This window comes from Astatotilapia calliptera, chromosome 20 (genome assembly GCF_964374335.1).
Source record: "Astatotilapia calliptera chromosome 20, fAstCal68.1, whole genome shotgun sequence".
NCBI lineage: Eukaryota > Metazoa > Chordata > Actinopteri > Cichliformes > Cichlidae > Astatotilapia > Astatotilapia calliptera.
In genome coordinates, this window is record NC_137441.1 from 18,411,118 (window position 1) to 18,437,289 (window position 26,172).

General features: G+C 40.8%; 1 protein-coding gene and 1 long non-coding RNA gene across 4 annotated transcripts in view; one reads left to right on the top strand and one right to left on the bottom strand.

The window, feature by feature from the left end:
* Positions 1–5,244: 5,244 nt before the first annotated feature.
* lrrc38a (leucine rich repeat containing 38a) overlaps positions 5,245–26,172 on the bottom strand; it is a 40,254-nt gene continuing 19,326 nt past the window's right edge. For 2 of the 3 annotated variants that reach the window (XR_013904060.1, XR_013904059.1), the window contains exons 5-6: positions 13,979–14,116; positions 13,699–13,872 (exon numbers count right to left, since the gene is read on the bottom strand). Coding sequence is in view for 1 of the 3 variants with exons in the window: in XM_080294709.1 (XP_080150835.1) it covers positions 6,134–6,381 (248 nt within the window). In the remaining 2 variants the exon portion in view is untranslated. Of the gene's footprint in view, positions 6,382–13,698; positions 13,873–13,978; positions 14,117–26,172 lie in introns of those variants that run through there. The other variant, XM_080294709.1, reaches the window with a different exon arrangement.
* On the top strand, positions 21,618–22,192 carry LOC145422851 (uncharacterized). Its single transcript, XR_013904062.1, has 2 exons — positions 21,618–21,718; positions 21,977–22,192. It is a non-coding gene; the product is annotated as an uncharacterized LOC145422851 (long non-coding RNA).

Consider the following 26,172-nt stretch of genomic DNA (forward strand, 5'->3'; position numbering starts at 1 on the left):
TAAGATGTTCTGGCTTTGCTTTCTTATAAAGCAACAAACTATTTCTCCAGGCTAAATGATGATCCTCTAAATTTGTGACACGCCATTGACCCCAGTTGCTCTAGTCCCCGCCCCCGTAACACTGCTCTTTTATTGAGGTTACATGAATATGCATAGGTTCATTAACATATGACGTCTACATACAAACAAAGAGTACCTTGTGTGTGTGTGTGTGGTCAGAGTGTGACCCCATAAATGACTTCCCTAAACCTGCTGGTCTGGAAGTCCAGCAGTTCATCTAAACAAAAGGCACTTAGACTAAAACAGATATAGCTACGTTTATCCTACCATAAAACAATAAGAGAAGGTACGACCTCTCCCATGTTCCCAGAGTGCTCTGGAATGCACACAAAGTTTTACAGACTATTAAGGATCAAACCTCTACCAATCTACAACTAATTATAAAACTCTAAGCATATATAAGTAGATATTTCTAAGCATAAATGACAATCAACAATACAAAATCTAACAGTTCAGACAGGAGAGGGTTTTCAGGAAACATTGTTAAATGTTCAGTTTCTATGCCATATGTTAAAACAAGATCTAGTGTGATTAAAGTGGTGGGTGGGTTCTTTTACATTTTGAGAGAAGCCAATTGAGTCTAATAACAGATTAAATGCCATGTTGAGGCTGTCATTTTTAGCATCTACATGGATGTTAAAATCACCCACAATAATTATTTTATCTGAGCTCAGAACTAAATCAGATAAAAAGTCTGAGAAATCAGAGAGAAAAACTGTGTAAGGGCCAGGTGGACGAGAGATGATAACAAGTAAGACTGGTTTCTGAGTTTCACAGCTGGGGTGGACGAGGCTAAGCATCAGGCTTTCAAATGAATTAAAAGTCTGTCTTGGTCTTTCATTAATCAATAGGCTGGTGTGAAAAATTCTGCCACACCGCCCCCTCGGCCTGTGCTTCGAGATTTCTGGTAGTTAGAATGACTCGGGGGTGTTGATTCATTTAAACTAACATAATCATCCTGCTGCAACCAGGTTTCTGTAAGGGGGGGGGTAACAGGAGGAGAGAAGCTGCAGAGAGGCGTGTAAGACTGCAACTGAAGCTGAATTGAATTGACTTGGATGAGCAGTGTCAGAGCCCTACAAAATGACCTTCAGCAGGCCATTGATGTAAATGTCTCTGACCAAATAGTCAGAAACAGACTTCATCAAGGTTGCCTGAGGGCTCGATGTCCTCCACCGGGCTTTGTGTTCACTGCCTGGCACAACTTATTGTCAGAACCTATCATGATGCAGTGGGTCCTTGGTTCCTGCTGGTGCATGACAATGCCCGTCTTCACATGGCAAAAGTATGCAGGCAGGTCCTGGAGTATTAAGGAAGTGATGAGGGTGACTCATTGAGTCACCCTCATGCTTACCTGACCTAAATCCAGTAGAACACCTCTGGGACATTATGTTTTGGTCCATTTGCTGCACCCAGGCCACGCCTCAGATTTTCCAGGAGCTCAGCGATACTCTGGTTCAGGTCTGGGGGAGATCCTCTATGTGCTGTCTCACATTAGAAAGAAAGAGAGTGTACTTTATTGATCCCCGTGGAGAAATTCCTCTCTGCATTTAACCCAATCACTCAGTGAAGCAGTGGGCAGCCATTGGACGCCCGGGGAGCAGTGTGCAAGTACGGTACCTTGCTCAGGGTACCTCAGGGTAGCTGTTCAGGGGAATCGAACCCCCGACCTTCCGATCATGGGGCCACCACTCTACCTACTGAGCTATCCCTGCCCACATTAGGAGCATGCCCCGACATTGGCAGGCATGTATACCAGCACATGGGGTCTGCACAAACTACTGAGTACTATTTTGAGTTGCTGCAGTTAAATTTTGGCCAAAATAAATAGCCTTCCACATCATTTTTTCACTTTCACACAATTTTCAGCGCATCTCTTAATTCAGCCCTCTGTAGGTTGATCATTTTCATTTCCATCAAACGATGTGGCATCCTTTTGTATCTAACATATTACCCAGTCAGTGAAATTAATGATATATATTTTAGACATTTTTCCCATTGAGATCTGATGTGCCATTCTTGCAACAAGCATGTATACTACGATTTTGAACCTCACCCTAAACCCTACACAACAAATGCAAAACTCTACCGTCCTGTGGCTCATATTAAGTCCTATTAAGAAATAAGCATTACTTAGTTTAATGCTTATTTCTGTCTTCGGTCTTTTCTTAACTACTTTTAATCATTTTTAAAAATTTTCACTGTTTTATCCTGTATTTTTCTTTTATGCTTTTATATGCATTTCTTTTGCTACTGTGTTTTAATGCCATTTAACATGCTACCATGTTGGTACTTCATCCGCCCTGTTACTTCATCTTACTCTGTTGTATGTTAAGCACTTTGGTACACCACTGGTTTTTAAATGTGCTATATAAATAAAGTTTTTTTTTGTTCAAGTTCAAGTTCAACTTTATTGTCACTTCAACCATATACAGTTTAAAAATACACAGTGAGGCGAAACAACGTTCCTCCAGGAACCAAGGTGCTACAAGACAAGTTAGTGCAAAAAAAAAAATATATATATAATATATCCAGTAATAATATTGTGCAAAAGAGCATTTACAGGTTGGTGTGTGCGATGGTTTGGTGGTGTAGGTCAGTGTGTTTGCGCTTGTGTTGGTTAGTCAGTCCAGTCTCAATGTTTTGAGGTATTTGAGTTAAGCTGAGTGATAATGTTAGTGAATGTGTGTGTGTGCGTGTTTATCAGTCAGTCCCTTTTTGCTGAGGAGACGGATGGCTTGTGGAAAAAAGCTGTTGCACAGTCTGGATGTGCGTGCCCGAATGCTTCGGTACCTTTTTCCAGATGGCAGGAGTGTAAAGAGTGTGTGAGAGGGGTGTGTCCGATCAGCCACAATGCTGGTGGCTTTGCGAATGCAGCGTGTGGTGTAGATGTCCAATAGAGGGTAGAGAGACCCCGATGATCTTCTCTGCTGTTCCCACTATCCGCTGTAGGGTCTTGCGGTCTGATATGGCACAGCTCCCAAACCAGACAGTGATGCAGCCGCTCAGGATGCTCTCAATAGTTCCTCTATAGAAGGTGGTCAGGATCGGTGGTGGAAGCCGGGCCTTTCTCAGTCTTCTCAGAAAGAAGAGACGCTGTTGGGCTTTCTTGTGCAGGGAGCTGGTGTTGAGGGACCAGCCGAGGTCCTTCTCCAGGTGTACGCCCAGGAATTTGGTGCTGTCAACGATCTCCACAGAGGAGCCGTTGATGCTCAGCGGTGAGTGGTCGCCTCGTGTCCTCCTAAAGTCAACAACCATCTCTTTTGTCTTGTCAACATTCAGAGACAGGTTGTTGTCCTTACACCAGTCCGTTAGTCTCTGCACTTCCTCTCTGTACGCTGACTCGTCGTTCTTGCTAATGAGACCCACCACGGTCGTGTCATCAGCGAATTTAATGATGTGATTTGAACTGTGTGTTGCTACACAGTCATGAGTCAGCAGTGTGAACAGCAGAGGACTGAGCACACAGCCTTGTGGGGCCCCAGTGCTCAGTGTGGTGGTGCTGGAGGTGCAGTTCCCGATCCGTACTGACTGAGGCCTTCCGGTCAGAAAGTCCAGGATCCAGTTGCAGAGGGAGGTGTTCAGGCCTAACAGGCTCAGCTTTCCGATCAGTTGTTGGGGGATGATCGTGTTAAATGCTGAGCTGAAATCTATGTACAGCATTCGGACGTGTGAGTCCTTCTTGTCCAAGTGTGTCAGGGCAAGATGGAGTGCAGTGGAGATGGCGTCGTCCGTTGAGCGGTTATGGCGGTATGCAAATTGCATTGGGTCCAGTGAGGGGGGCAGTGGGGTCTTGATGTGTCTCATGACGAGCCGTTCGAAGCACTTCATGATGGTGGGTGTAAGTGCGATAGGGCGGTAGTCATTGAGACAGGACACAGAAGACTTCTTGGGCACGGGGACGATGGTGGTGGCCTTGAAGCACGTGGGGACAACGGCACTGCTCAGAGAGATGTTGAAGATGTCGGTGAGAACATTTGCCAGCTGATCAGCACATTCTCTGAGCACTCTGCCTGGAATGTTGTCTGGTCCAGCAGCTTTACGTGGATTGACTCTGCGTAGAGTTTTCCTCACCTCAGCTGTAGTGAGACACAGGACCTGGTCGTTCGGAGGAGGGGTGGCCTTCCTCGCCGCCACGTCGTTCTGCCTGTCGAACCGAGCATAGAAGTTGTTAAGCACATCTGGGAGGGAGCCGTCACTGTCACAGGCAGGTGGTGTCGTCCTGTAGTTAGCGATGGCTTGTAAGCCCTGCCACATGCGTCGTGTGTCGCCGCTGTCCTTGAAGTGGTTGTGGATTCTCTGGGCGTATGCGTGCTTCGCCTCTCTGATGGCCCGAGAAAGTTCAGCCCTCGCTCTTCTAAGCGCCACCTTATCTCCCTCTTTGAAGGCAGAGTCTCGGGTCCTTAGAAGTGCACGCACTTCCGCAGTAATCCACGGTTTCTGGTTGGGTCGTGAGATGATGATCTTGGAGACAGTGACGTCATCGGTGCACTTGTTGATATAGCTGGACACTGATGATGTGTACTCCTCCAAGTCAGTGAAGTCGCCGTAAGTTGCAGCCTCTCTAAACATGTTCCAGTCAGTGCTCTCAAAACAGTCCTGAAGAGCAGAGATGGCTCCTGCTGGCCAGGTTTTCACCTGCTTCAGAACCGGTTTTGATCGCCTGACGAGTGGTCTGTATGCTGGAATTAGCATAACAGAGATGTGGTCTGAGTAGCCGAGGTGGGGGCGGGGCTCTGCCCGATATGCGCCGGGGATGTTTGTGTAAACAAGATCCAGCGTGTTTTTTCCCCTCGTTGCAAAGTCCACATACTGATGGAATCTAGGAAGCACTGACTTGAGATTTGCATGGTTGAAGTCCCCAGTTGTTGTTATGAAAGTCTTGTTTGTTTGTTTCTGAGAACCTTTTGTTTGCTATTTTGGCTGTGCGCACCGTGACATTATCTACCTGAAAAGGGTCTAAAGCTGTGCTTAAGGCTGATCCTGTTGGAAACAGGGGAGTCACTTTTATGTCAGGCTCTGATTTCCCCTAAACTGGGAGTTAGGACTTTGTAGCCACTAACATCTTGCATGTATTTAAAGATTTGCGTAGACATTTACAAGTCTGATTACAGAAGGAACTGAATAAACATACTCAGATCTATATACACAGAGAGAGATTGAGAAACACAGACACAATACAGCTCCATAATAGAAGGCTTTTATTACCTGGGAGTCCACATAGATAAACAGCTGATATGTAGGCTTATCACAACACCTGCTGTTGTTAAAAACACCCAGCAGTACCTGTATGGCCTAAAGGACTGCCATCCTTTCCACTGAGAGCCTTCCGAAAGGTTGCTTTACCACCTGGTGCGAAAACTGCACAAGAAAGGACTGTATGACTGTTAAAAGATTGGTGTGCATGGGTCAACACCTTAGTGGTTTTAAGCTACCCTGTCTACATAAACTAAACTCACAGTGGTGCTTCAGACAGGTCCTGATAGTTTGCACAATACCCACTGAATTCACACAACAGCCTTTTATCATTGATGCCCTTTGGTTTAATAGGAATTCACAATTGACACTCCAGCTGACGAGCCAAAAGAACTACGAAAAAAAATCGTAGGTTTTTTGGCTACGAAAAACCTACCAACTGTACACTGCTGTCTACTGCTTTACATATTTTCCTTTGATTGACATTGTTTCATTTTTTTCATTAAAATAATAAACTAGTATTATTTATTTATTCATTTTAAACAATTTTAAATACACACATCTTACTCTCGTTCTCTTTTCTTTTCTTACTTCAATTTATAGTCATTGATTCACCATAATTCCAGTGTTTTTCATTGCAAACATCCCCATCTATAAGTACTTCAGTTTTAATAAGAAGAATGACATTGGCTCTTCTGTTCCTAGTAAAAATAAATTTGGTAATCATCTGCTAAAGGTTTTTCTGTTCCTGTGTTTTCATGGCAGTATTATTTAACACAGCATTTTCACCTTCTCCAGCTTGCTCTCATTTTTGTTGAGCTTTCTTATTGGATACTGGCATGCTCCTAATAATCCATTTCCCCTTCTTCTGTGACCATCAGTCATTTCCTTCTCCCTCATCTCCTTTACTGATTTTGCTAAGACGCTGGAAACAGTGGACTGTGGAAGCAAGAAAAAAGCTGGCCATGATGGCAGCCACAGAAACACAGATGCCAGAAAAGATGACAATGAGGTAGTCAGCGAGGGTGAGAATCCTATGGCACGGTCTGAAACTGTCTTCAGAAAGTAAACTCAGTGGTACCCGACGTCCATCCAGAGGCAGGGTGCAATCTATCCCTTCCAAACCTGAAAAAAAAAAAACCAAAACAAGTCAACCAGCTGACAGACAGACACTGAATTTTCTCAAAGTCAGCCAACAGCAGCTTGCCTTAACTATAAGGCTAAGTGGGTGTACAGACCAATGATGGCATTAAACCATGCCCACAATGTTGTACATGACCTAACACCTGAAATAGCTGACTGGTTATTTTAAAAGATATGTATGAAGTAATTGCATTCATGATTCACTTTAGTTTTATCAATATAGTGACAATTCACCAAATTTATCTCAGGACAATTTTGGAGGTCAATAAATGTTTAGTGTATGTTATTATATCATTATGTGATATTATATGAATTTTTCAGTTATTTAAGGGGTTCAACCAGACTATTGCATTAACTGTTTGGGAATTACAGCCATTTTTATACACAGTCCCCTATTTGCAGACCCTCAAAATTTTAAACATTAAGAGATGGTTTAGGTGACCCACTGAATTGGGGTGGAGAGTTTACTATTCTGCCATTGTGCTAGGTCTACACACTTTTCAGCATCACAAGGGCTGTCAAAAAGAAAGAAGGAATGGGCTAGTGCTGTTATTTGCATAACATTCACCTCCTCACTACGTACGACTCTGGATACTGTAGCTCCTGTGAAAACTAAGGTCTCTAATCAGAAGTACCTGACTCCGTGGTATAATTCTCAAACACGTACCCTAAAGCAGATGACTCGTAATCTGGAGAGGAAATGGCGTGTCACAAATTTAGAGGATCATCATTTAGCCTGGAGAAATAGTTTGCTGCTTTATAAGAAAGCCCTCCGCAAAGCCAGAACATCTTACTATTCATCACTGATTGAAGAAAATAAGAACAACCCCAGGTTTCTCTTCAGCACTGTAGCCAGGCTGACAAAAAGTCAGAGCTCTTTTGAGCCAACAATCCCTTTAACGTTAACTAGTAATGACTTCATGAACTTCTTCACAAATAAAATTTTTATCATTTGAGAAAAAATTACCAGTGATCATCCCACAGATGTAATATTATCTACAGCTACTCTTAGTACCACTGATGTTAAGTTAGACTATTTTTCTCTAATTGATCTTTCTGAGTTAACTTCAATAATTACTTCCTCCAAACCATCAACGTGTCTTTTAGACCCCATTCCTACAAAACTGCTCAAAGAAGTCCTGCCATTAATTAATTCTTCGATCTTATATATGATCAACCTATCTCTAATAATCAGCTATGTACCACAGGCCTTCAAGCTAGCTGTAGTTAAACCTTTACTCAAAAAGCATCTCTAGACCCAGCAGTCTTAGCTAATTATAGGCCAATCTCCAACCTTCCTTTCATATCAAAAATCCTTGAAAGAGTAGTTGTCAAACAGCTAACAGATCATCTGCAGAGGAATGACTTATTTGAAGAGTTTCAGTCAGGTTTCAGAGCTCATCACAGCACAGAAACAGCTTTAGTGAAGGTTACAAATGATCTTCTTATGGCCTCTGACAGTGGACTCATCTCTGTGCTTGTCCTGCTAGACCTTAGTGCAGCATTCGATACTGTCGACCATAATATCCTATTAGAGCGATTAGAACATGCTGTAGGTATTACAGGTACTGCACTGCAGTGGTTTGTATCATATCTATCTAATAGACTCCAATTTGTTCATGTAAATGGAGAGTCCTTTTCACACACTGAGGTTAATTATGGAGTTCCACAGGGTTCAGTGCTAGGACCAATTCTGTTTACACTATACATGCTTCCCTTAGGCAGCATCATTAGAAGACATAGCATACATTTTCACTGCTATGCAGATGACACCCAGCTCTATCTGTCCATGAAGCCAGATAACACACACCAATTAGTTAAACTGCAGGAATGTCTTAAAGACATAAAGACCTGGATGGCCGCTAACTTTCTGCTTCTTAATTCAGATAAAACTGAGGTTATTGCACTCGGCCCTGAAAAGCTTAGAAATATGGTATCTAACCAGATTCTTACTCTGGATAGCATTACCTTGGCCTCCAGTAACGCTGTGAGGAACCTTGGAGTCATTTTTGACCAGGATATGTCCTTCAATGCACATATTAAATAAATATGTAAGACTGCTTTCTTCCATTTGCGCAACATCTCTAAAATTAGAAATATCCTGTCTCAGAGTGACGCTGAAAAACTAGTTCATGCATTTATTACTTCCAGGCTGGACTACTGTAATTCATTATTATCAGGATGTCCAAACAACTCGCTGAAAAGCCTTCAGCTAATCCAAAATGCTGCAGCAAGAGTACTGACAGGGACTAGAAAGAGAGAGCATATTTCTCCTGTTTTGGCTTCCCTTCATTGGCTTCCTGTTAAATCCAGAATTCAATTCAAAATCCTGCTCCTCACATACAAGGTCTTAAATAATCAGGCCCCATCTTATCTTAATGACCTTGTAGTACCATATCACCCTATTAGAGCACTTCGCTCTCGCTCTGCAGGCCTACTTGTTGTTCCTAGAGTATTTAAAAGTAGAATGGGAGGGAGAGCCTTCAGTTTTCAGGCCCCTCTTCTGTGGAACCAGCTTCCAGTTTGGATTCAGGAGACAGACACTATCTCTACTTTCAAGATTAGGCTTAAAACTTTCCTTTTTGCTAAAGCATATAGTTAGGGCTGGACCAGGTGACCCTGAATCCTCCCTTAGTTATGCTGCAATAGACATAGGCTGCCGGGGGATTCCCATGATGCATTGAGTTTTTCCTTTCCAGTCACCTTTCTCGCTCACTATGTATTAACAGACCTCTCTGCATTGAATCATATCTGTTATTAACCTCTGTCTCTCTTCCACAGCATGTCTTTTATCCTGTCTCTCACCCCAACCGTTCGCAGCAAATGGCTCCGCCCCTCCCTGAGCCTGGTTCTGCCGGAGGTTTCTTCCTGTTAAAAGGGAGTTTTTCCTTCCCACTGTCGCCAAAGTGCTTGCTCATAGGGGGTCATATGATTGTTGGGTTTTTCTCTGTATCTATGAAGCGCCTTGAGGCGACTTTTGTTGTGATTTGGCGCTATATAAATAAAATTGAATTGAATTGAACATAATACAACATTAACCAGGAACAAATCATCCAAAGAGAAGTAGCACAAGGGAGAAATATGAGGATGGACGGACAGAATACACAGAGGGTATGAGGGAAGCAGAAACAGGTGGGAAAACAGCTGACAAACTGAACATAATGCACACAGATCAAGGGTGTATAACAAATAAAACAGGAATTAACAAACACAGAGAACAACATTAATAAAACCAAAAGCCATACAAAAAGCCTCAGAGTCAAAACAAAACAGAAAAGAGTCCAGGGGCTTGGCCTGGAAAAGGAACTAAACTGTCACGGCTGGGGAGGCGAGCTGTGGGGTGTGGAGGAAGGAGGACCCAAGATGCAAGCAGTGGATGAAAATGCTTGTGAAGTTTATTTACAAGGTGGTGTAGTGGCAAACGAGCAGTGGGGCATGACAAAATAACTGAAGACACCTAAACTGGGAGAACTAAAATAACAGACCTGGGAGCATACGACAAAGGGACGAGGGGCAGACGAAGGGCAGACGAAGGGGAACCAGCACCAGGCAGGAGAACACACAGGGCTTAAATACACACACCAGTAATCAGGGGATGAGAGACAGGAGGGCAACACAGCTGGGAGGAATCAGAGCTGACGGGACAGGGGAAAGGTAAACTGAACACACTCACATCAGACAGAGACCTTCACAATAAAACAGGAAACTCAGACACGGGGAACCAAACAAGACACAGAACTAAACAGACAGAATCACAAACAGACGGGGTGACACCATAGACAGACAGAGACACAGACGCAGACTCAGAGGCAGATCGAATATAACACATAGAACTCAAACAATAATAATCATCATCATAATAAACTAGAAAATGATAATAAACTAAAAGCGCTGGGTCACCGACCCAGGACCATGACATAAACAAAGGGTACCAAAAAGTTCAGGAGGCTAACCGACTGGCCAGTGACAGAAATGGAAGGACCCTGGAGGTGGGAGCTGCAGTCCACCCAGCCATTACTCAGAGTTTCTATCTGATTCTAAGAACCATACCCAAGACATTGCATTCCTGTAAATTAATTACATGATGTGTGGCCAAATGTTTGTGCATGTAGGAAGTATTTCCCCTTTTTGCTGTGATCAGGGGTCGTTGCTCAACAAAAGTACTGTGTTACACATCACTTTTCTTAAAAAAAAAAAAGCAGTACATTACCTAATTACTCGCTGTATAAAAGTAATTTGTTATACAATGTTATGGCATGGTGGTTAGCACTGTTGCCGCACAGCAAGAAGGTCCTGAGTTCAATTCTACCATCTGGCCGGGGTCTTTCTGTGCAGAGTTTGCATGTTCTCCCCGGGTACTCCAGCTTCCTCCCACAATCCAAAGACATGCAGTTAGTAGGGATAGGTTAATTGATCAATCTAAATTGCCCATAGGTGTGAATGTGAGTGCGAATGGTTGTCTGTGTCTCTATGTGTTAGCCCTGTGACAGACTGGCGACCTGTCCAGGGTGTACCTTTTGCTCTATGACAGCTGGGATAGCCCCCTGCAACCCTGGAAAGGATAAGCGGAAGTGAATAGATGGATGGATGTTATATACCTTTCCTGTTTCTATCCTGAAAGGCATTGTCTTATAATTACTAACCAATATACACCTTAGGCTACAGACCCACACACGCCAACACAAATCCCTATCTTTAATGAAGAAACTTAAAGAAGTCCAGTTGCTTTCCTTTCCAACTCCTTAGTGTACTTTCCCATCATGCGCTCATCCTTTTGTGTGATAAAAATAAAAGTACTGGCTATATCCACGATCTAGACCACTCCACTATTTTTCTCCTCTGGCACACAAACTGAAATCAGCTGATTGTAGAACAAGTGCAGGTAGAACTGATAAGAGGAATCGATAGGCAAGCAGAATAATGGGAACCAGTCCTGAGTTCTATCTAGAGATGGCACGATACCACTTTTTTATGTCCGATACCGATACCGATATCATAAATTTGAATATCTGCCGATACCGATATGAATCCGATATAGTGTTTTTTAATCAACAAAACTGTTTTTTAAATATCTTGCTGCATTTTGTATAAGTTCATACTCAAGTTTAAAACAACAACTACACTAAAGCTATTCTGTTATACCTGTATGCAAAAAAAATATTTCATAGTTCAGCAATACTGATCAATCTAATAAACTTAAACCTACACCATCCTCCCTATTCTGGTATTTTAAAGAGTACTTAGCATAAATATTAAGCAACCTAACTAATAGGGCTCCAACTCCCAGCAACAACAAAAATAAATAAATAAAAAATAGGGAACCACCCCTCACGCGCCACCTCATGATGCTTAATCGACGTAATCAACCTTAATTTGATGCAGTGTGAAAAAAAATGCACAGAAATCAATTCTTTTTCAAGAAATATTAAATAGATTCAACATCTTTCTTCAACAAAATTGCAGACTGCACAGATGGTACCTTCCCAAAGGAAAAAGTACTATAGCTTACTAGGGTATATTAGACTTAATAGTTACTATATACAGTAATTGACTTCTATTCATTTTACATCAAATTAAAACTTTGGGTGTCAGATAATTATTTATTAAAAGCTAGACATTTTAAATGAGAATAAGAAAGAAAAGTATGTCTTTGTGCCCCCTTTTCCCTGTTAATGCCCTATCGGCCCCCCTGGCTAAACTTTGCTAGATCCGCCCCTGCACAGTTACCAGCTTCAGCTACGTAGAAAAAGATCCTCGAGTAGAAAGTAATATTAAATACATTCTAACAATAGCTGATCAAGCTTAAACGTGCTGCTGTTGTTCAGCCGCTGGTTTCCTCTTTCTGGTGCAAAGTGGGCCAAAAGCAAACTAGAGACACGACTGGCGACAGAAAAGCCGATCAGCTGATCGTTAAGCAGGTTCATGATTGAAGTAGCAGCAAGAAGAGGCAGTCGCTCCATATATCGTTTGTTAAGCTTAACGCAGGAATGCTTTACAAACATTCAGAGATGGACTTACACACTTGCTTTACTTCTCTCGGGATAACTTTGTCGGAGATGAAATGCCGGGTTTCTAGCGAAGCTCCACATGCTATCCAGACCACGGACAGGTCCTGCATGCCACAGCCGCTCTATCACGTGATGCATACTGCTCAGACGTGCTAACGTTCTGAGGTGAGTTACGGCATGTTGCAAGTTTTGTGAGGTGCTTTCGTGATATTTAATGGATCGGATTACATTTTTTATTTTTCTCCGATATCCGATCCAGTAATTTAGGTCAGTATCGGACCGATACCGATACGTAATATCGGATCGGTCCATCTCTAGTTCTATCACAGCTTTCTTTGTAGCTAACATTTATGTTCAGGTCTATAATTAATGGTTTAAAATGGCTTCATAGAAAAAAGGAGCTTTATCATTGATTCATTGGATTGTGAGTAATAGAAATGGTTACTGGTTTAAAAAAAAGTTGCAGCATAATTGATTGATTGGTTGATTGATTGATTGCTTGATTGATTTATTGGTCGATCGATCGATCGATCGTGCTGCAACTTTTTTTTAGTTGCAGCATAACTGAAACTGTAGAACTGCTCTGAAGCAAATTAGGATTTTAAAGTATCAAAGTAAGAGAAGAGACAAAATATCCACTCAACTACACAGAACATGACTAAATTACAATAATGAGTTTAGTCACTCATTGTTTCTCATTACATGCTTATAAGTAATACTGTAACTGTTAACTATTGTTACATATTTTGTTTTACCAGAAAAAGCAACTGATGCTGAGCAATATTTATTTGTATTTATTTATATATAAATAACATTCAACTGAATTGAATTATTGTAGAGCTCTTTTAGTTTCTGCAAGCCATGTTTAACAAAAATGCTATTACACTGTGTGTGTGTGTCATACTAACAACTTAAAAATATTTTTTTAATGTGTTTAGAGAGGCAGTTCAATTTTATTCCTCTGATGCCATATTATTCCCAAATGTGTGTGTGTGTGTGTGTGTGCGCGCGTGCCTGAATCACTGTAAGACCAGAGGAGGTTTTCCACATGAAAAGGGACTAAATGACCTTACTTGGTGTCACGTACAATTACAGCAGGCTCAACACTTGCTACAGTAGGCTGCTGTAATTCAGTGCTACCTGTGGTATCACCAGCCAAGAATAGGTGGCACAAGAGTACAAAGATATTTCTAGAGAAACTGAGTCCATCGGTTTTTGGGCAAGCACCATATTTTATAGTTTTCCTTCTGTACATGTCAAGGCTGGCTGAAGGAGAATCCAAATGCTGGACTTGAATGGAGAAAGTGTTTTTATTTACAGAGAAAACAGTGCCAACAATCCACAGTGTGTGTTCTTCCAATTCCCTGTGCCGTGATTCCTCTCCGTGATGCGTGGTAGTGTTTCGTCCTCCTCAGTGCCTGTGTTCAACAGTGTGCTGCTCCCTCCACACGTTTCCGTAATCACCCTGGAAACAAGAGATGCCACAATGAGTACCGTCCCATCCACCGGCCAACTAAACACGTTAAGCATTTCAACAAGAGAGCAATTGAAAACACGAGCTGCGTACTAACTGTATTTCTAGTTTAACAATCCTGCGCCGACTGCTGCGCCACAGCTCTCTTAAGTAGAGCTCCTTGATTTAGGCAGATCGGCAACAGGTGAGTGATTATCAGAGGTGTGGCTGGCTCCAAGGCAGGGACTCTCCAGGCCTGGTGGGGCAGCAAACCACAACAACACACACAAGGGAAATGAGGAACCAGGAGCAGATCACACCACAACCATAAATAATTAAGAAAGACGAATAAAACTATTCATTAAACTCAAAAATGACACATGATCCTCAGGTCACAGACCCAGGCCCATGACAGTACACCAACAAAGTAAAATTTAAATCAAAAATTTTGAAGTGAAACCTTTTAGCCCTAGTTCAGCCCTAGTTAAATACTAAACCGGTGGGACCCAAGTTGTCATGGTTTGTCGGCCCAGACTTAAACGCAGCACTCAGAGATGCAAGTAGCTGAAGGTGCTTCCTAGAGGTTGCTGTTGGCCACTCCAAAACAACCTGGATCTTTGCCGGGTCTGCTCTAATGTGTCCCTCCTCCACTATGTGTCCTAGGAATGAGATGGTGTCATTGGTGCCAATGAGATGGTTTGTCTGGTCAGTCTCACACATAGGACTCAGAGATACAAGTTTAGTGAGTTTATTTACAGTGCAGGTGCAGATTGTACAAAGTCTTTCAGAAGTTCTCAGTTCAAAATTCAGTAACACTTTATAACATGACCCGCGAATAAGGTAAAGGACACTCAAAAAAATAATTCATTGGATGAACGTAATTTTATCTTGCGACTTATATTCCATCTAAACCAGGGGTTGGCAACCTGCGGCCCTTTAGTCCTTATAGTGCGGCTCCGCATGGTTTGGGAAAATAAATTAGAAGTATTTCGCTGAAGTGTATTTTATTTATGTTAGCTCCTTTTTAACTTGTAGTTATAAATTGGAAGATTATTGTGATATTGAAATATAAAAATAAAATTATCTTCTATTATTTTTTCATTGCTCAAAATAAGCATCACACTCGCTGAAACCGGTATACCCGCCGAAACGCCGTGCATTTATTGAGACTTTCAACCCCAGGTAGGCCAATTATGGATCTTTGGATCCACATTATGTCAGCAACTATTCTCCACCGTGAACTATGTTAGAAACGCCTCACAGATGACAGCTTACAGTCCTGCGTAAAGATGAAAGTGACTTCGTACAGCCCCGATTTGCAGACGCTGTACGCAGAGGTTCAGGAGCAGAAGTCCCATTGTAAACATATCACGGCAGACCCGACGATGTTTGCATGAACACACTTTTTAGCATCTCTCTATTGACCACTTTTCACACACGGTTGCTGTATGCATACAGCCGGCTGTAGCTTTGCAGCTCACAGCCCGACACATACCAAGACCGGAAACTGGGTCCAAATGGCTCTTTGGGTGTTAAAGGTTGCTGACCCCTGATCTAAACAAATCATGTTATATTAATCCATCTTGATTGGCCTGTAAATGGCCTGTATTTATATAGCGCTTTACTAGTCCCTAAGGACCCCAAAGCGCTTTACATATCCAGTCATCCACCCATTCACACACACATTCACACACTGATTGTGTTGTTTCAACATGATACATGTTTGTAAGTGTAACATAATATTCACATTAACATTCAATTAATTTGACTTTTATTCAGTTAACATGTTTGTACCAAGTTAGTCTAATTAAATTAATTTAAATTCATGTTATATTGTTTGAACAATGGCACATCAAAAGTCAGTCTTATTACATGAACTAGTAAATATGTCATGGTCCTGCGGCCATGACTCAGTGACTTTGTGTTTGTGTTCCTTATTGTTATTATTCTCTTTATTATTCTTGGGCTGTTTTGGGATGGTTTGTGTTTTGGGATTTTAGATACTGGGTTTTGGGTTTGTGCTCCCTCTATTGGTCCCTGGTGTTAGTGTTCCCCTGTCTCGTCAGGTTAATCAGGTCCAGCTGTGTCTCCCACCTGTGTGTGATTTCCCAGTGTCTCTTTGTGTACTTATAGTGTGTGTTTTCCTCTGCTCCTCGTCGCGTCGTCTGTGTTCATCCTCTGTGTTACCCTGCGTACTCTGCATTTCTCCGTGAATCCCCTGCGTGCTCTCCCTGCTGTTCTCCCTTCATGTTCAGGTTTGCCACTCCCTTTGTGTAGTTTCTCCCAGTTTAGTTCATCCTTAGTTCTGTTTGCCATCTCCACTTTATGTTCAGTATTGTCAATAAATCACCTTCACATCTGAGTAAGTGCTGCATCTGAGTCCTCCTTTCCACTCTTCACACGGCCGCTGCCCCGGACCGTGACAAAATATTTGTTTGTTACACCAATGTTAATCTTGTTGAATTAACAAGTGTAATTTATGTCTGTAGTACACACCAATTGTATTTCAGTTAGTGTTTGTATTGCTTATGTAAACATTACTTTTAACTCAATTAATGAAACATACATAAACGATAACTTGCAAAACCATCTCTTTTATTTTGCTTGAACATTCTTAAAACAGTTGGCAGGATCTCAGTTCAGCTCAGCTTTCTCCCCTTCAACCATCTCATACTAAACTTATTAGCTAACTTCATAGGAAGTTAAAAATTGCGCCCACACTTGGAATGGCTCAAAGCTAAGAGATCACTGAGCTCACTAGCTGAGTAAATAACAAGTACATTTAACTCAGATCTTTCTGAGTTAACTTCAATAATTACTTCCTCCAAACCATCAACGTGTCTTTTAAACCCCATTCCTACAAAACTGCTCAAAGAAGTCCTGCCATTAATTAATTCTTCGATCTTATATATGATCAACCTATCTCTAATAATCAGCTATGTACCACAGGCCTTCAAGCTAGCTGTAGTTAAACCTTTACTCAAAAAGCCATCTCTAGACCCAGTAGTCTTAGCTAATTATAGGCCAATCTCCAACCTTCCTTTCATATCAAAAGTCCTTGAAAGAGTAGTTGTCAAACAGCTAACAGATCATCTGCAGAGGAATGGTTTATTTGAAGAGTTTCAGTCAGGTTTCAGAGTTCATCACAGCACAGTGGTTTGTATCATATCTATCTAATAGACTCCAATTTGTTCATGTAAATGGAGAGTCCTCTTCACACACTGAGGTTAATTATGGAGTTCCACAGGGTTCAGTGCTAGGACCAATTCTGTTTACATTATACATGCTTCCCTTAGGCAGCATCATTAGAAGACATAGCATACATTTTCACTGCTATGCAGATGACACCCAGCTCTATCTGTCCATGAAGCCAGATAACACACACCAATTAGTTAAACTGCAGGAATGTCTTAAAGACATAAAGACCTGGATGGCCGCTAACTTTCTGCTTCTTAATTCAGATAAAACTGAGGTTATTGTACTCGGCCCTGAAAAGCTTAGAAATATGGTATCTAACCAGATTCTTACTCTGGATGGCATTACCTTGGCCTCCAGTAACGCTGTGAGGAACCTTGGAGTAATTTTTGACCAGGATATGTCCTTCAACGCACATATTAAACAAATATGTAAGACTGCGTTCTTCCATTTGCGCAACATCTCTAAAGTTAGAAATATCCTGTCTCAGAGTGACGCTGAAAAACTAGTTCATGCATTTATTACTTCCAGGCTGGACTACTGTAATTCATTATAATCAGGATGTCCAAAAAACTTACTGAAAAGCCTTCAGCTAATCCAAAATGCTGCAGCAAGAGTGCTGACAGGGACTAGAAAGAGAGAGCATATTTCTCCTGTTTTGGCTTCCCTTCATTGGCTTCCTGTTAAATCCAGAATTGAATTCAAAATCCTGCTCCTCACATACAAGGTCTTAAATAATCAGGCCCCATCTTATCTTAATGACCTTGTAGTACCATATCACCCTATTAGAGCACTTCGCTCTCGCTCTGCAGGCCTACTTGTTGTTCCTAGAGTATTTAAAAGTAGAATGGGAGGGAGAGCCTTCAGTTTTCAGGCCCCTCTTCTGTGGAACCAGCTTCCAGTTTGGATTCGGGAGACAGACACTATCTCTACTTTTATACTTTTAAGATTAGGCTTAAAACTTTCCTTTTTGCTAAAGCATATAGTTAGGGCTGGAACAGGTGACCCTGAATCCTCCCTTAGTCATGCTGCAATAGACGTAGGCTGCCGGGGGATTCCCATGATGCATTGAGTTTTTCCTTTCCAGTCACCTTTCTCACTCACTATGTGTTAATAGACCTCTCTGCATTGAATCATATCTGTTATTAACCTCTGTCTCTCTTCCACAGCATGTCTTTATCCTGTCTTCCTTCTCTCACCCCAACCGTTCGCAGCAGATGGCCGCCCTTCCCTGAGCCTGGTTCTGCCGGAGGTTTCTTCCTGTTAAAAGGGAGTTTTTCCTTCCCACTGTCGCCAAAGTGCTTGCTCATAGGGGGTCATATGATTGTTGGGTTTTTCTCTATATCTATGAAGCGCCTTGAGGTGACTGTTGTTGTGATTTGGCGCTATATAAATAAAATTGAATTGAATTGAATTGAATTTAGAATCTTTTATTAACAGCAATGCATGTAGGAGACCACAGAACTTCCAGAGCAACCAAGACATGCTGACTGAAAGAAATAGTCTGTAGAATAGTTTGCCAACAAAAAATAATATCCCCAAAGCAACTTTGGTAAAATGTAGTAAAATATGCATTGCAAGCAAAAACATGAATTTTAACACAATTTAACATTCAACATTCAAATTCAAATTCAAATTCAAATTTTATTTGTCACATACACAGTCATACACAGTACGATATGCAGTGAAATGCTTACACAACTGCTCGTGACCTAAAGAAAAATGAAAAGGCTATGAATAAGGAAATAAATATGAGAATTAAAAAGGGTAAATTTAACTGGGAAAGAATAAGATAAAATATATAAATTAAAGTTGAAAATAAAATAACTGTACAACAAAATACACAATACACAGTATAGAAATATATAAGATATAAACATCTTATATATATATATATATATGATATAATGTTATATAATATATAACATTACTATAATGTTTCTTGCATACATACATTAGTGCTCCATTTAATCAGGCTGTATCCATTAATGATAACTTTAGTCTATTTAACGTGTGGAGAAAACATTTAACAAGTTTGAGAAGAACTGCTCCACTCAAACAATTTGTGAAAACCTGTGGGTACATTTCCCTTTGTAACAATTGCCCAGCTTGCACAAATCAGTGTTTACACTGCAAGTGTATGAGACTTTAACTTATGAACCAACAATCTTTGTATAATGCCAACTGAGCAAACCACATAGTACTTATGAACATTTTATAACTTACAATTTTGAACTTTAAAAGGTAAACTCAAATTTGCATTGCAGAAATATGGAAAAATATCTGGCTTCCCTGAATCTGAAACCTCTGCCCATCTAGCTTCATGATAATCTTTTGCAAGACTTCAAAAGTGCATTTGAGCTCCGGTGGGTAGCTTAGGTTCAGACAGTATATCAGTCCAAATAACAGAGCACAAGCAATTGCAATGCTCCTCAAACCAGTGAAAATCTCCACACCTTCAATCAGGACACCGATGTTCTCTGGGTCATCTCCAGGCTCCACATCCTGCTGCTGTAGGACATACACTCCCATCACAGTTTGTTCCATGGCTTCAGTGTTGGCCTCAGTGTTCTGTGATGTGAAATATAATAATACATTTGTTTGAGTCTAGACATGCGGGGGAAAAAAAGGAATTCAGCAATCAGCGTGGATATGCTGATATCATATTTACCAAATTCTATGTCTCTGGTTTCACACCTCAGAAATTTGACATTAAACAAAACTAGGAAAAATTACAATACGTTTTTGTTGTACAGGGTGTCACATTTTGCTGTTTCATATATCAAAATTACCCCTGCATTAAATTACATAACACAGAACACCTTGTGAATGTAACTCACCGTATATTGCTTAACAAGTTTCTCGTGGTCTCGTAGTCACACAAGGACTTCAGGATGGATGCTCGTCTTGTATGTATTTTGTCATCCTAGGGAGAAAGGGAATCCATAATGACAATATTTAGCTTTCAGGCAGCAGTTTGAAAAAGGAATACTTAGTTTGGAAGGACCAAAAGGCAAGTACTCATATATCTCAACCAAATCAGACACAAAATGAGGCAACCAAACAGGTTTGTTTTTTCATTTTGATCAAGATTAACCATATGACTTTATCAATTACTTATTAACATAAGACTGACGCTTATATAATTCGTATAACAATATGAAAACAACTTAGGACTTTTGCCTACCATAAGTATAGATATTTTTACTCATAAAATTGGCATGTTATGGGCATAAAAAATTCTTAAACACAGGTCTAACCATTTTAGCACATACCTTGGAGATGGTCCCCATGATGTGTCTCATTTTTCTTCCAGCCCTTCACCTTTACCTCTAAAGATCTCCATCATGTGTAGTGTACAAGTCTAGCTCAGAAAGGAATGTAGATAGCAGCGGTAGTGTCGATATGCGCAAGAATTCCTTGTCAATCTGAAAAACATGAACATGACGCCAAAAAAACCAAAGAAAAAACTGATTAATAATAACAACGACAATACTACTAATACTACTACTACTAATAATAATAATATGTCAAACATATGAAACTTACCATGTATTGTTGAGGTGTAAGAATCTCAGAGCATGGGAATGTGGCTTTATTTTGAGACTTATTTCTGGGGAGAGAAATTATTTAATTAAAATACAATTATTACTCTTGATTAATTTGTGTTAATATCTACATACTGTGAAATGTGAAGACTGTTAGTCAGCCTTAATGCAGAGCACCAGAGAGCAGAGAAACTATGACCTGAACTAGGGGTGGGCGATATAAACGATATACGATATACGAAACAATATAAATTTGGCAAACGATAGAGATTTTGACTATACCGCTCTATCGTGATAGCGCATGTTGATGATGTCATCAAGCTGCGCCTGTTTTGGTCGAAAGCATCGCAGTGGCTAAAACCATTATCATCTGCAAATTATGCCGACAGTCATAGCAAAGAGATGAAGCACTTTTGAAATATGGAGAAAGCCAAAAATTGCGCTTCCTCCACTTCCGTAACATTGATACATTAATGTTGAATTCTCTCACAGCTGCTCTATTCCCATGTTGTTGCAGTATATTAATAACTAACCTTGTATTGTGGATGAATGATCTCAGTTGTTCTCCTGACTGAAGTTTGGCCCATGTATAGCATCCTGCTATGCGATTGCATTTGTCCCTAACCACCAGAATACCTCATGTTAACTTTTATCGAGTAGAAAAAAAGTTGGCGTTCATCCTCCAGCTTCACTGTGCTAATGTTATGCTAACATAGCTGTGTTGCTAGCAATCACGTAGCACAACATTATATACCAGGTAGTCCAACTTCAGTAACCCTGCAAACGCCACTGCTGTTTAGTTTTCTCTCTTCATTTATGTCGGAAGTGGTAGCAGAGCTGTACGTTTTAATTAGTTTCAAAGATCTCTCAGTCAGAACATGGTATGTCATTGTAACAGAGTCATAAATCACATTGTTATAATTACACAAAATGTGTTCTAAACCCCCAAACTGCTCCTTTTATACCTGACTTTTAGGACCTCCAAGCCTGTAGTTGTGTTCATTATCAGTTAGAGCCCCTCCTCATTCTTTTCTTCTTCTTCTTTGGTGCAATACTATAAATACAGTGTACCCCTTTTGCCTCTCCCCTTTTCCTACAATTCCCCTGTGGGAGAGGTGGGTGTCATTTCTTTCCAACACCCTGAAACACACATAATTCATATTTAGCCACCCTGATGTTTATGATTGCGATGTTAGTTCAGTTATTGTCATTATTAAGCCTGTTTTTGTAAGATGTTATAAGTGTGTAGTATGTGTGTATCATAAATGTGTTTTAGGCGCCATAAATGCTAGCATGAATATATACTCCTTGCTAGCTTGGGAGCTGTGGTGGGTTGAGCTAACCCTCTTCCCCACTGTTTGTATTTGGTCTAGGAGCTGGAGTGGGCAAATTATTTACTTGGAGGTCTTTCTTTCTTTTACCTTTTTTATCAGGTATGTCGGATTTCATGTTGTTGTTTTTGTTTTATCTTATGTCAAATATGTTACGTGTAAATGCATATTTTATGTTTAATGTAAAAATAAATGCCGCCCTTTTCCTACAATTCCCCTGTGGGAGAGGAGCTGGAGTGGGCAAATTATTTACTTGGAGGTCTTTCTTTCTTTTACCTTTTTTATCAGACACAACGCAGAATCACACTGGTTACATCATGTTTAGGTGGAAACTAGCGAGCTAACTTCCTGCTAACTTCTAACTCCGTTAAATTTAATAACTTCTGTTTTCATGGATGCCTGGATATTAAACTTAATTGTTACACCTGGTAAAGCAGCAACACTGATGATTTTATTAAAGATTAAAGAATTTAGACCGAATTTCTCAGTGTTCGTTTGACTTTGGGACCTGAAATGGACAGAGTTTTGGACACAGATTACTCCGCAAAGCTCCTCACTACGGCAACCGTAATGCTCTGACAATCCATCAAGCAGTGCGGCTTACCAAAGTTGTACTAAAACATTTTTTAACAGTTTTCTGCACGCCCAAATCGGTTCGAGATCAGTAAGCACAACCAGAATTCATACATAAGTGCATACACTCTCGATTTCTGAGAAAATTAAAGGATTTTAAGTGTGCTTTATAGTGTGGAAAATACGTTATACAGAAGAAAAGAATATATCGCGATATATATCGTTACCGCACATGCCTCAAATTATATCGCGTTATGAATTTTAGGCCATATCGTCCAGCCCTAACCCGAACAATGATCTACCTAAATCATTCTGAATTCAAAAAATAAGTGAAGATATTACAAAAAAAAGAAAATGCACATGCAATTATTGTGACAGATTTTCTCTTACTCCTTGTTGTTAAATCCGCAAAACACTGGTTTAGTTGAATTCAACCCTTCATCCATCCAGTTAATGCGGTCGTTCCCTTACTAAACTCCACTGACAAAAACAGCAATTTTAGGTACAGCATCATAAAAAAATCACCAAAACTGTTTCGGTCAGTCTTACCACTGCTACCAACAATCACCAACTTCGGTTAAGGAGAAAGTAACCCTTCATTCAAGGCGTTATATGCGAAGACATTACTCTATGCGGCTTTCCCGCCGACATGACGCGCTTCAAAGTTAGCTAACTCCAGAGAAAAAACAGTCCTAACCTTGCAGATAACCATGAAACACACCTCATTCAAAGTCGACAGACACAAAAACCGAACTTACCAAAATAGCCTCGTCAGTTTTTGCTCTGTTGCAACAATTAGCGACTCTGGTTAAGTTGGAAAAAAATTCAAATTCACCAACTTACATGTGAAAAGTGTTTGGCTCTACACACTCCCTGATATACAGTATAAAGCTCCTCTAAGTTACCACACTACATGGGTAAAACATTTAACAAATAGTATTTATATATATATAAATAAATATATAAAGAGATATGTGAATAACTTACCTTACTGTCAGGTATACCAAAGGACTAACTCCACGTGCGCTCGTTAACGTCTCAACGGTCTCTTCCGCATCCGGTGGGCGTAGAGCATGCACAATACATGACACCATCTGAGTCGTTGGTTTGATGGACCTCATTCTCAGTGGATTGCCATGAATGAATTTAAATCATCAGAATGTTCTTTGACTCATATTCAACAAATAAGAATGAATCATTTAATACCCATAAAAATGATTTCTTCATGTAATGTAAACATATTACTGCTTTGCTAATCAAACACATGTCCTAGTTTATTTTTTTGAGTGTACACTGCACTTACAGGCAATTTTCAGGCAACAAGTTTCACTATTCAACTGTCGTTATACATTACCTATAAAATTAATACAGTGATGATCACTTTTCTCCATTTCTAATTGGAAATTATACATTGATACGTACAATCAAACTTTGGAGAGCATAGGCTCATCTGAGCATATCAAAATGGAAACTAAGAACCACCATGGAATTCACAAGTTTTCTCTCTTTTCAATTTGGAAAATGTCTTTTACTTTGTGAGCAAATGTCAAAAAACCTCCTCAGACTGTCAGCACATTTTCAGTCATTCCAGCTAATAGAAATGCTTTCACCTTCTTGAGTGATCTCTACCTGTACAGACAAAAATTTAAGATAAAAGTTTTCAGCACATAATTTTTCCCCTTTAGAATTAAAACAAAATGAATTATTTTTTTTGTTGAAAGTCAGCCTAAATCCACCCTGCCATGACGATAAATTGAATAAGCAGTTATAGATGTAACATAAATCTTTTCCACGGAGACCTAAAAAATACAATATACAATGTAAAATCATGTATTTTATTTTTGGCTTTTACAAACAGACTTTATTCTGTCCCTCCTGTTATTTCTAAGGTATGTTTTTTATAAGTTTGTTATATGGCGGGTCATAATCATTCGTTCTGTAATTAACTGTTGCAACGTGTCAGAAAATATGTTTATTCCTGATCTTGTCTGGACAAAGCCTGCCATTTAGTGGGTTGACAGGGTAGCGCCATGTTAGAGCGCAAGCAGTTTTTTTTCTCCCAGCGCTCGACAGGGAAGGTCCATTTCTCTGTGTCTCTGTAATTTCCTGCATCTGACGCCCTTGAAAAGGCATAATCTGTAAGTGTGCCAAAGCGGTTTATTGTTCCCACTTATTAGTACCTTGTTCAGCAAAGTAATGAGTTTCTTGTGTGTTTAGCGAGTTTGTTACATTACTAGCACAAGCTAGCTGTTAGCCCTTTGTTTAGCCTGCTAACATGAAGCATACCAGCATGTGGTGTTAGCTGTATCTCTTGACATGTGTTGATACTGAGATTGTGTAGTGACTGTTTACATAAGTCAACAATATTTAATGTAATCTTTGTGTATTTGTATGGAGAGTGAATACACTGTATTCTGTTTCTGTTATTACAGTTTTACAAAAAGAAAAATAAGGATCAGTAAAGCTCTGAAGAATGCCACACGGTCTCCTGAGTGTTTACTGAAGCCATTTAATGTTTAGCTCTCTGCATAAGCCGGATAGAGACATTCAGCTGAGGGCAGAAGAGTAAAAAGATTGTCCACGCATCAAGTGCACTGCCAGGATCCTGAGACACTCCACTCCAGCGACAGCAATCATGTCCAACCACAGAGACACCTCGCAGCTTTCACAGCTGGAAGTCAGGTCGGAATGCAGATCAGCAGCTTCACGCCGGTCAAACAGCTCAGCAGCAAGCCTTGCTGCAGCACGAGCACGAGCTGAAGCTGAAGCTGCTCGAGCAAGAGCAGAATACGCCAAACGCCAAATAGACATGGAGGTCGAAAAGGCCTGGATGGAGGCAGCGCTAAATGCTCTGAAGCAGGAGGGAGAAGCAGAAGCAGCACTTGCAGCCGCAAGGGTCCTAGAGGCTGCAGTTCTGGACCAAGCAGAGTCTGTGAAGCCACCAGACATTCCTGCCACAATAGCTGCGGCTGTCAGCCGCACTCAAGAGTACGTAGATACCCACTTCCACAACAACACTAATATGGAAGGTGAATCAAAACACAGTAGAGAGCAAAAATGTGACTTAGACAACACCCACACTACAGGGCCGGACATATCAGCAGCAGCTGCGCGTGGGTATCCCCCCAGTTCTCCACCCGTTTGGCAGCCCAAACTTCCACCTCCCCGTTGGTCCAACCATGTTGGCGCAGCCACACCACAACGACAAGCAGATGTATCAGACCTCGCTGCCCTCCTCTCACGTTGTGACCTACTGACAGCAGGATTGACAGTGTTTGATAACAAGCCAGAGACTTATCTAGCATGGAGATCTGTGTTTCACAATGCCACGGAAGATTTAAACCTAAAGAGCAGTGAAGAACTTGATCTGCTCACTAAGTGGCTTAGTGGGGAGTCTCTCCAGCATGCTCTGAGAATCAGGGCTGTCCATGTTAACAATCCAGAAACAGGTCTTCAGTGTTTATGGCAAAGGCTAGACAGGATTTATGGCTCATCAGAAGTTATTGAAGCTTCTCTGTTCAAACGCCTAGAGAGCTTTCCCAGAGTTACTCCGAGAGACAATCACCTTCTTCACAAACTTGCAGATCTCCTCCTGGAACTTGAAGCAGCAAAAAATGAAGGATATCTGCCAGGCCTCAGCTTTCTCGACACTCCAAGAGGCATAA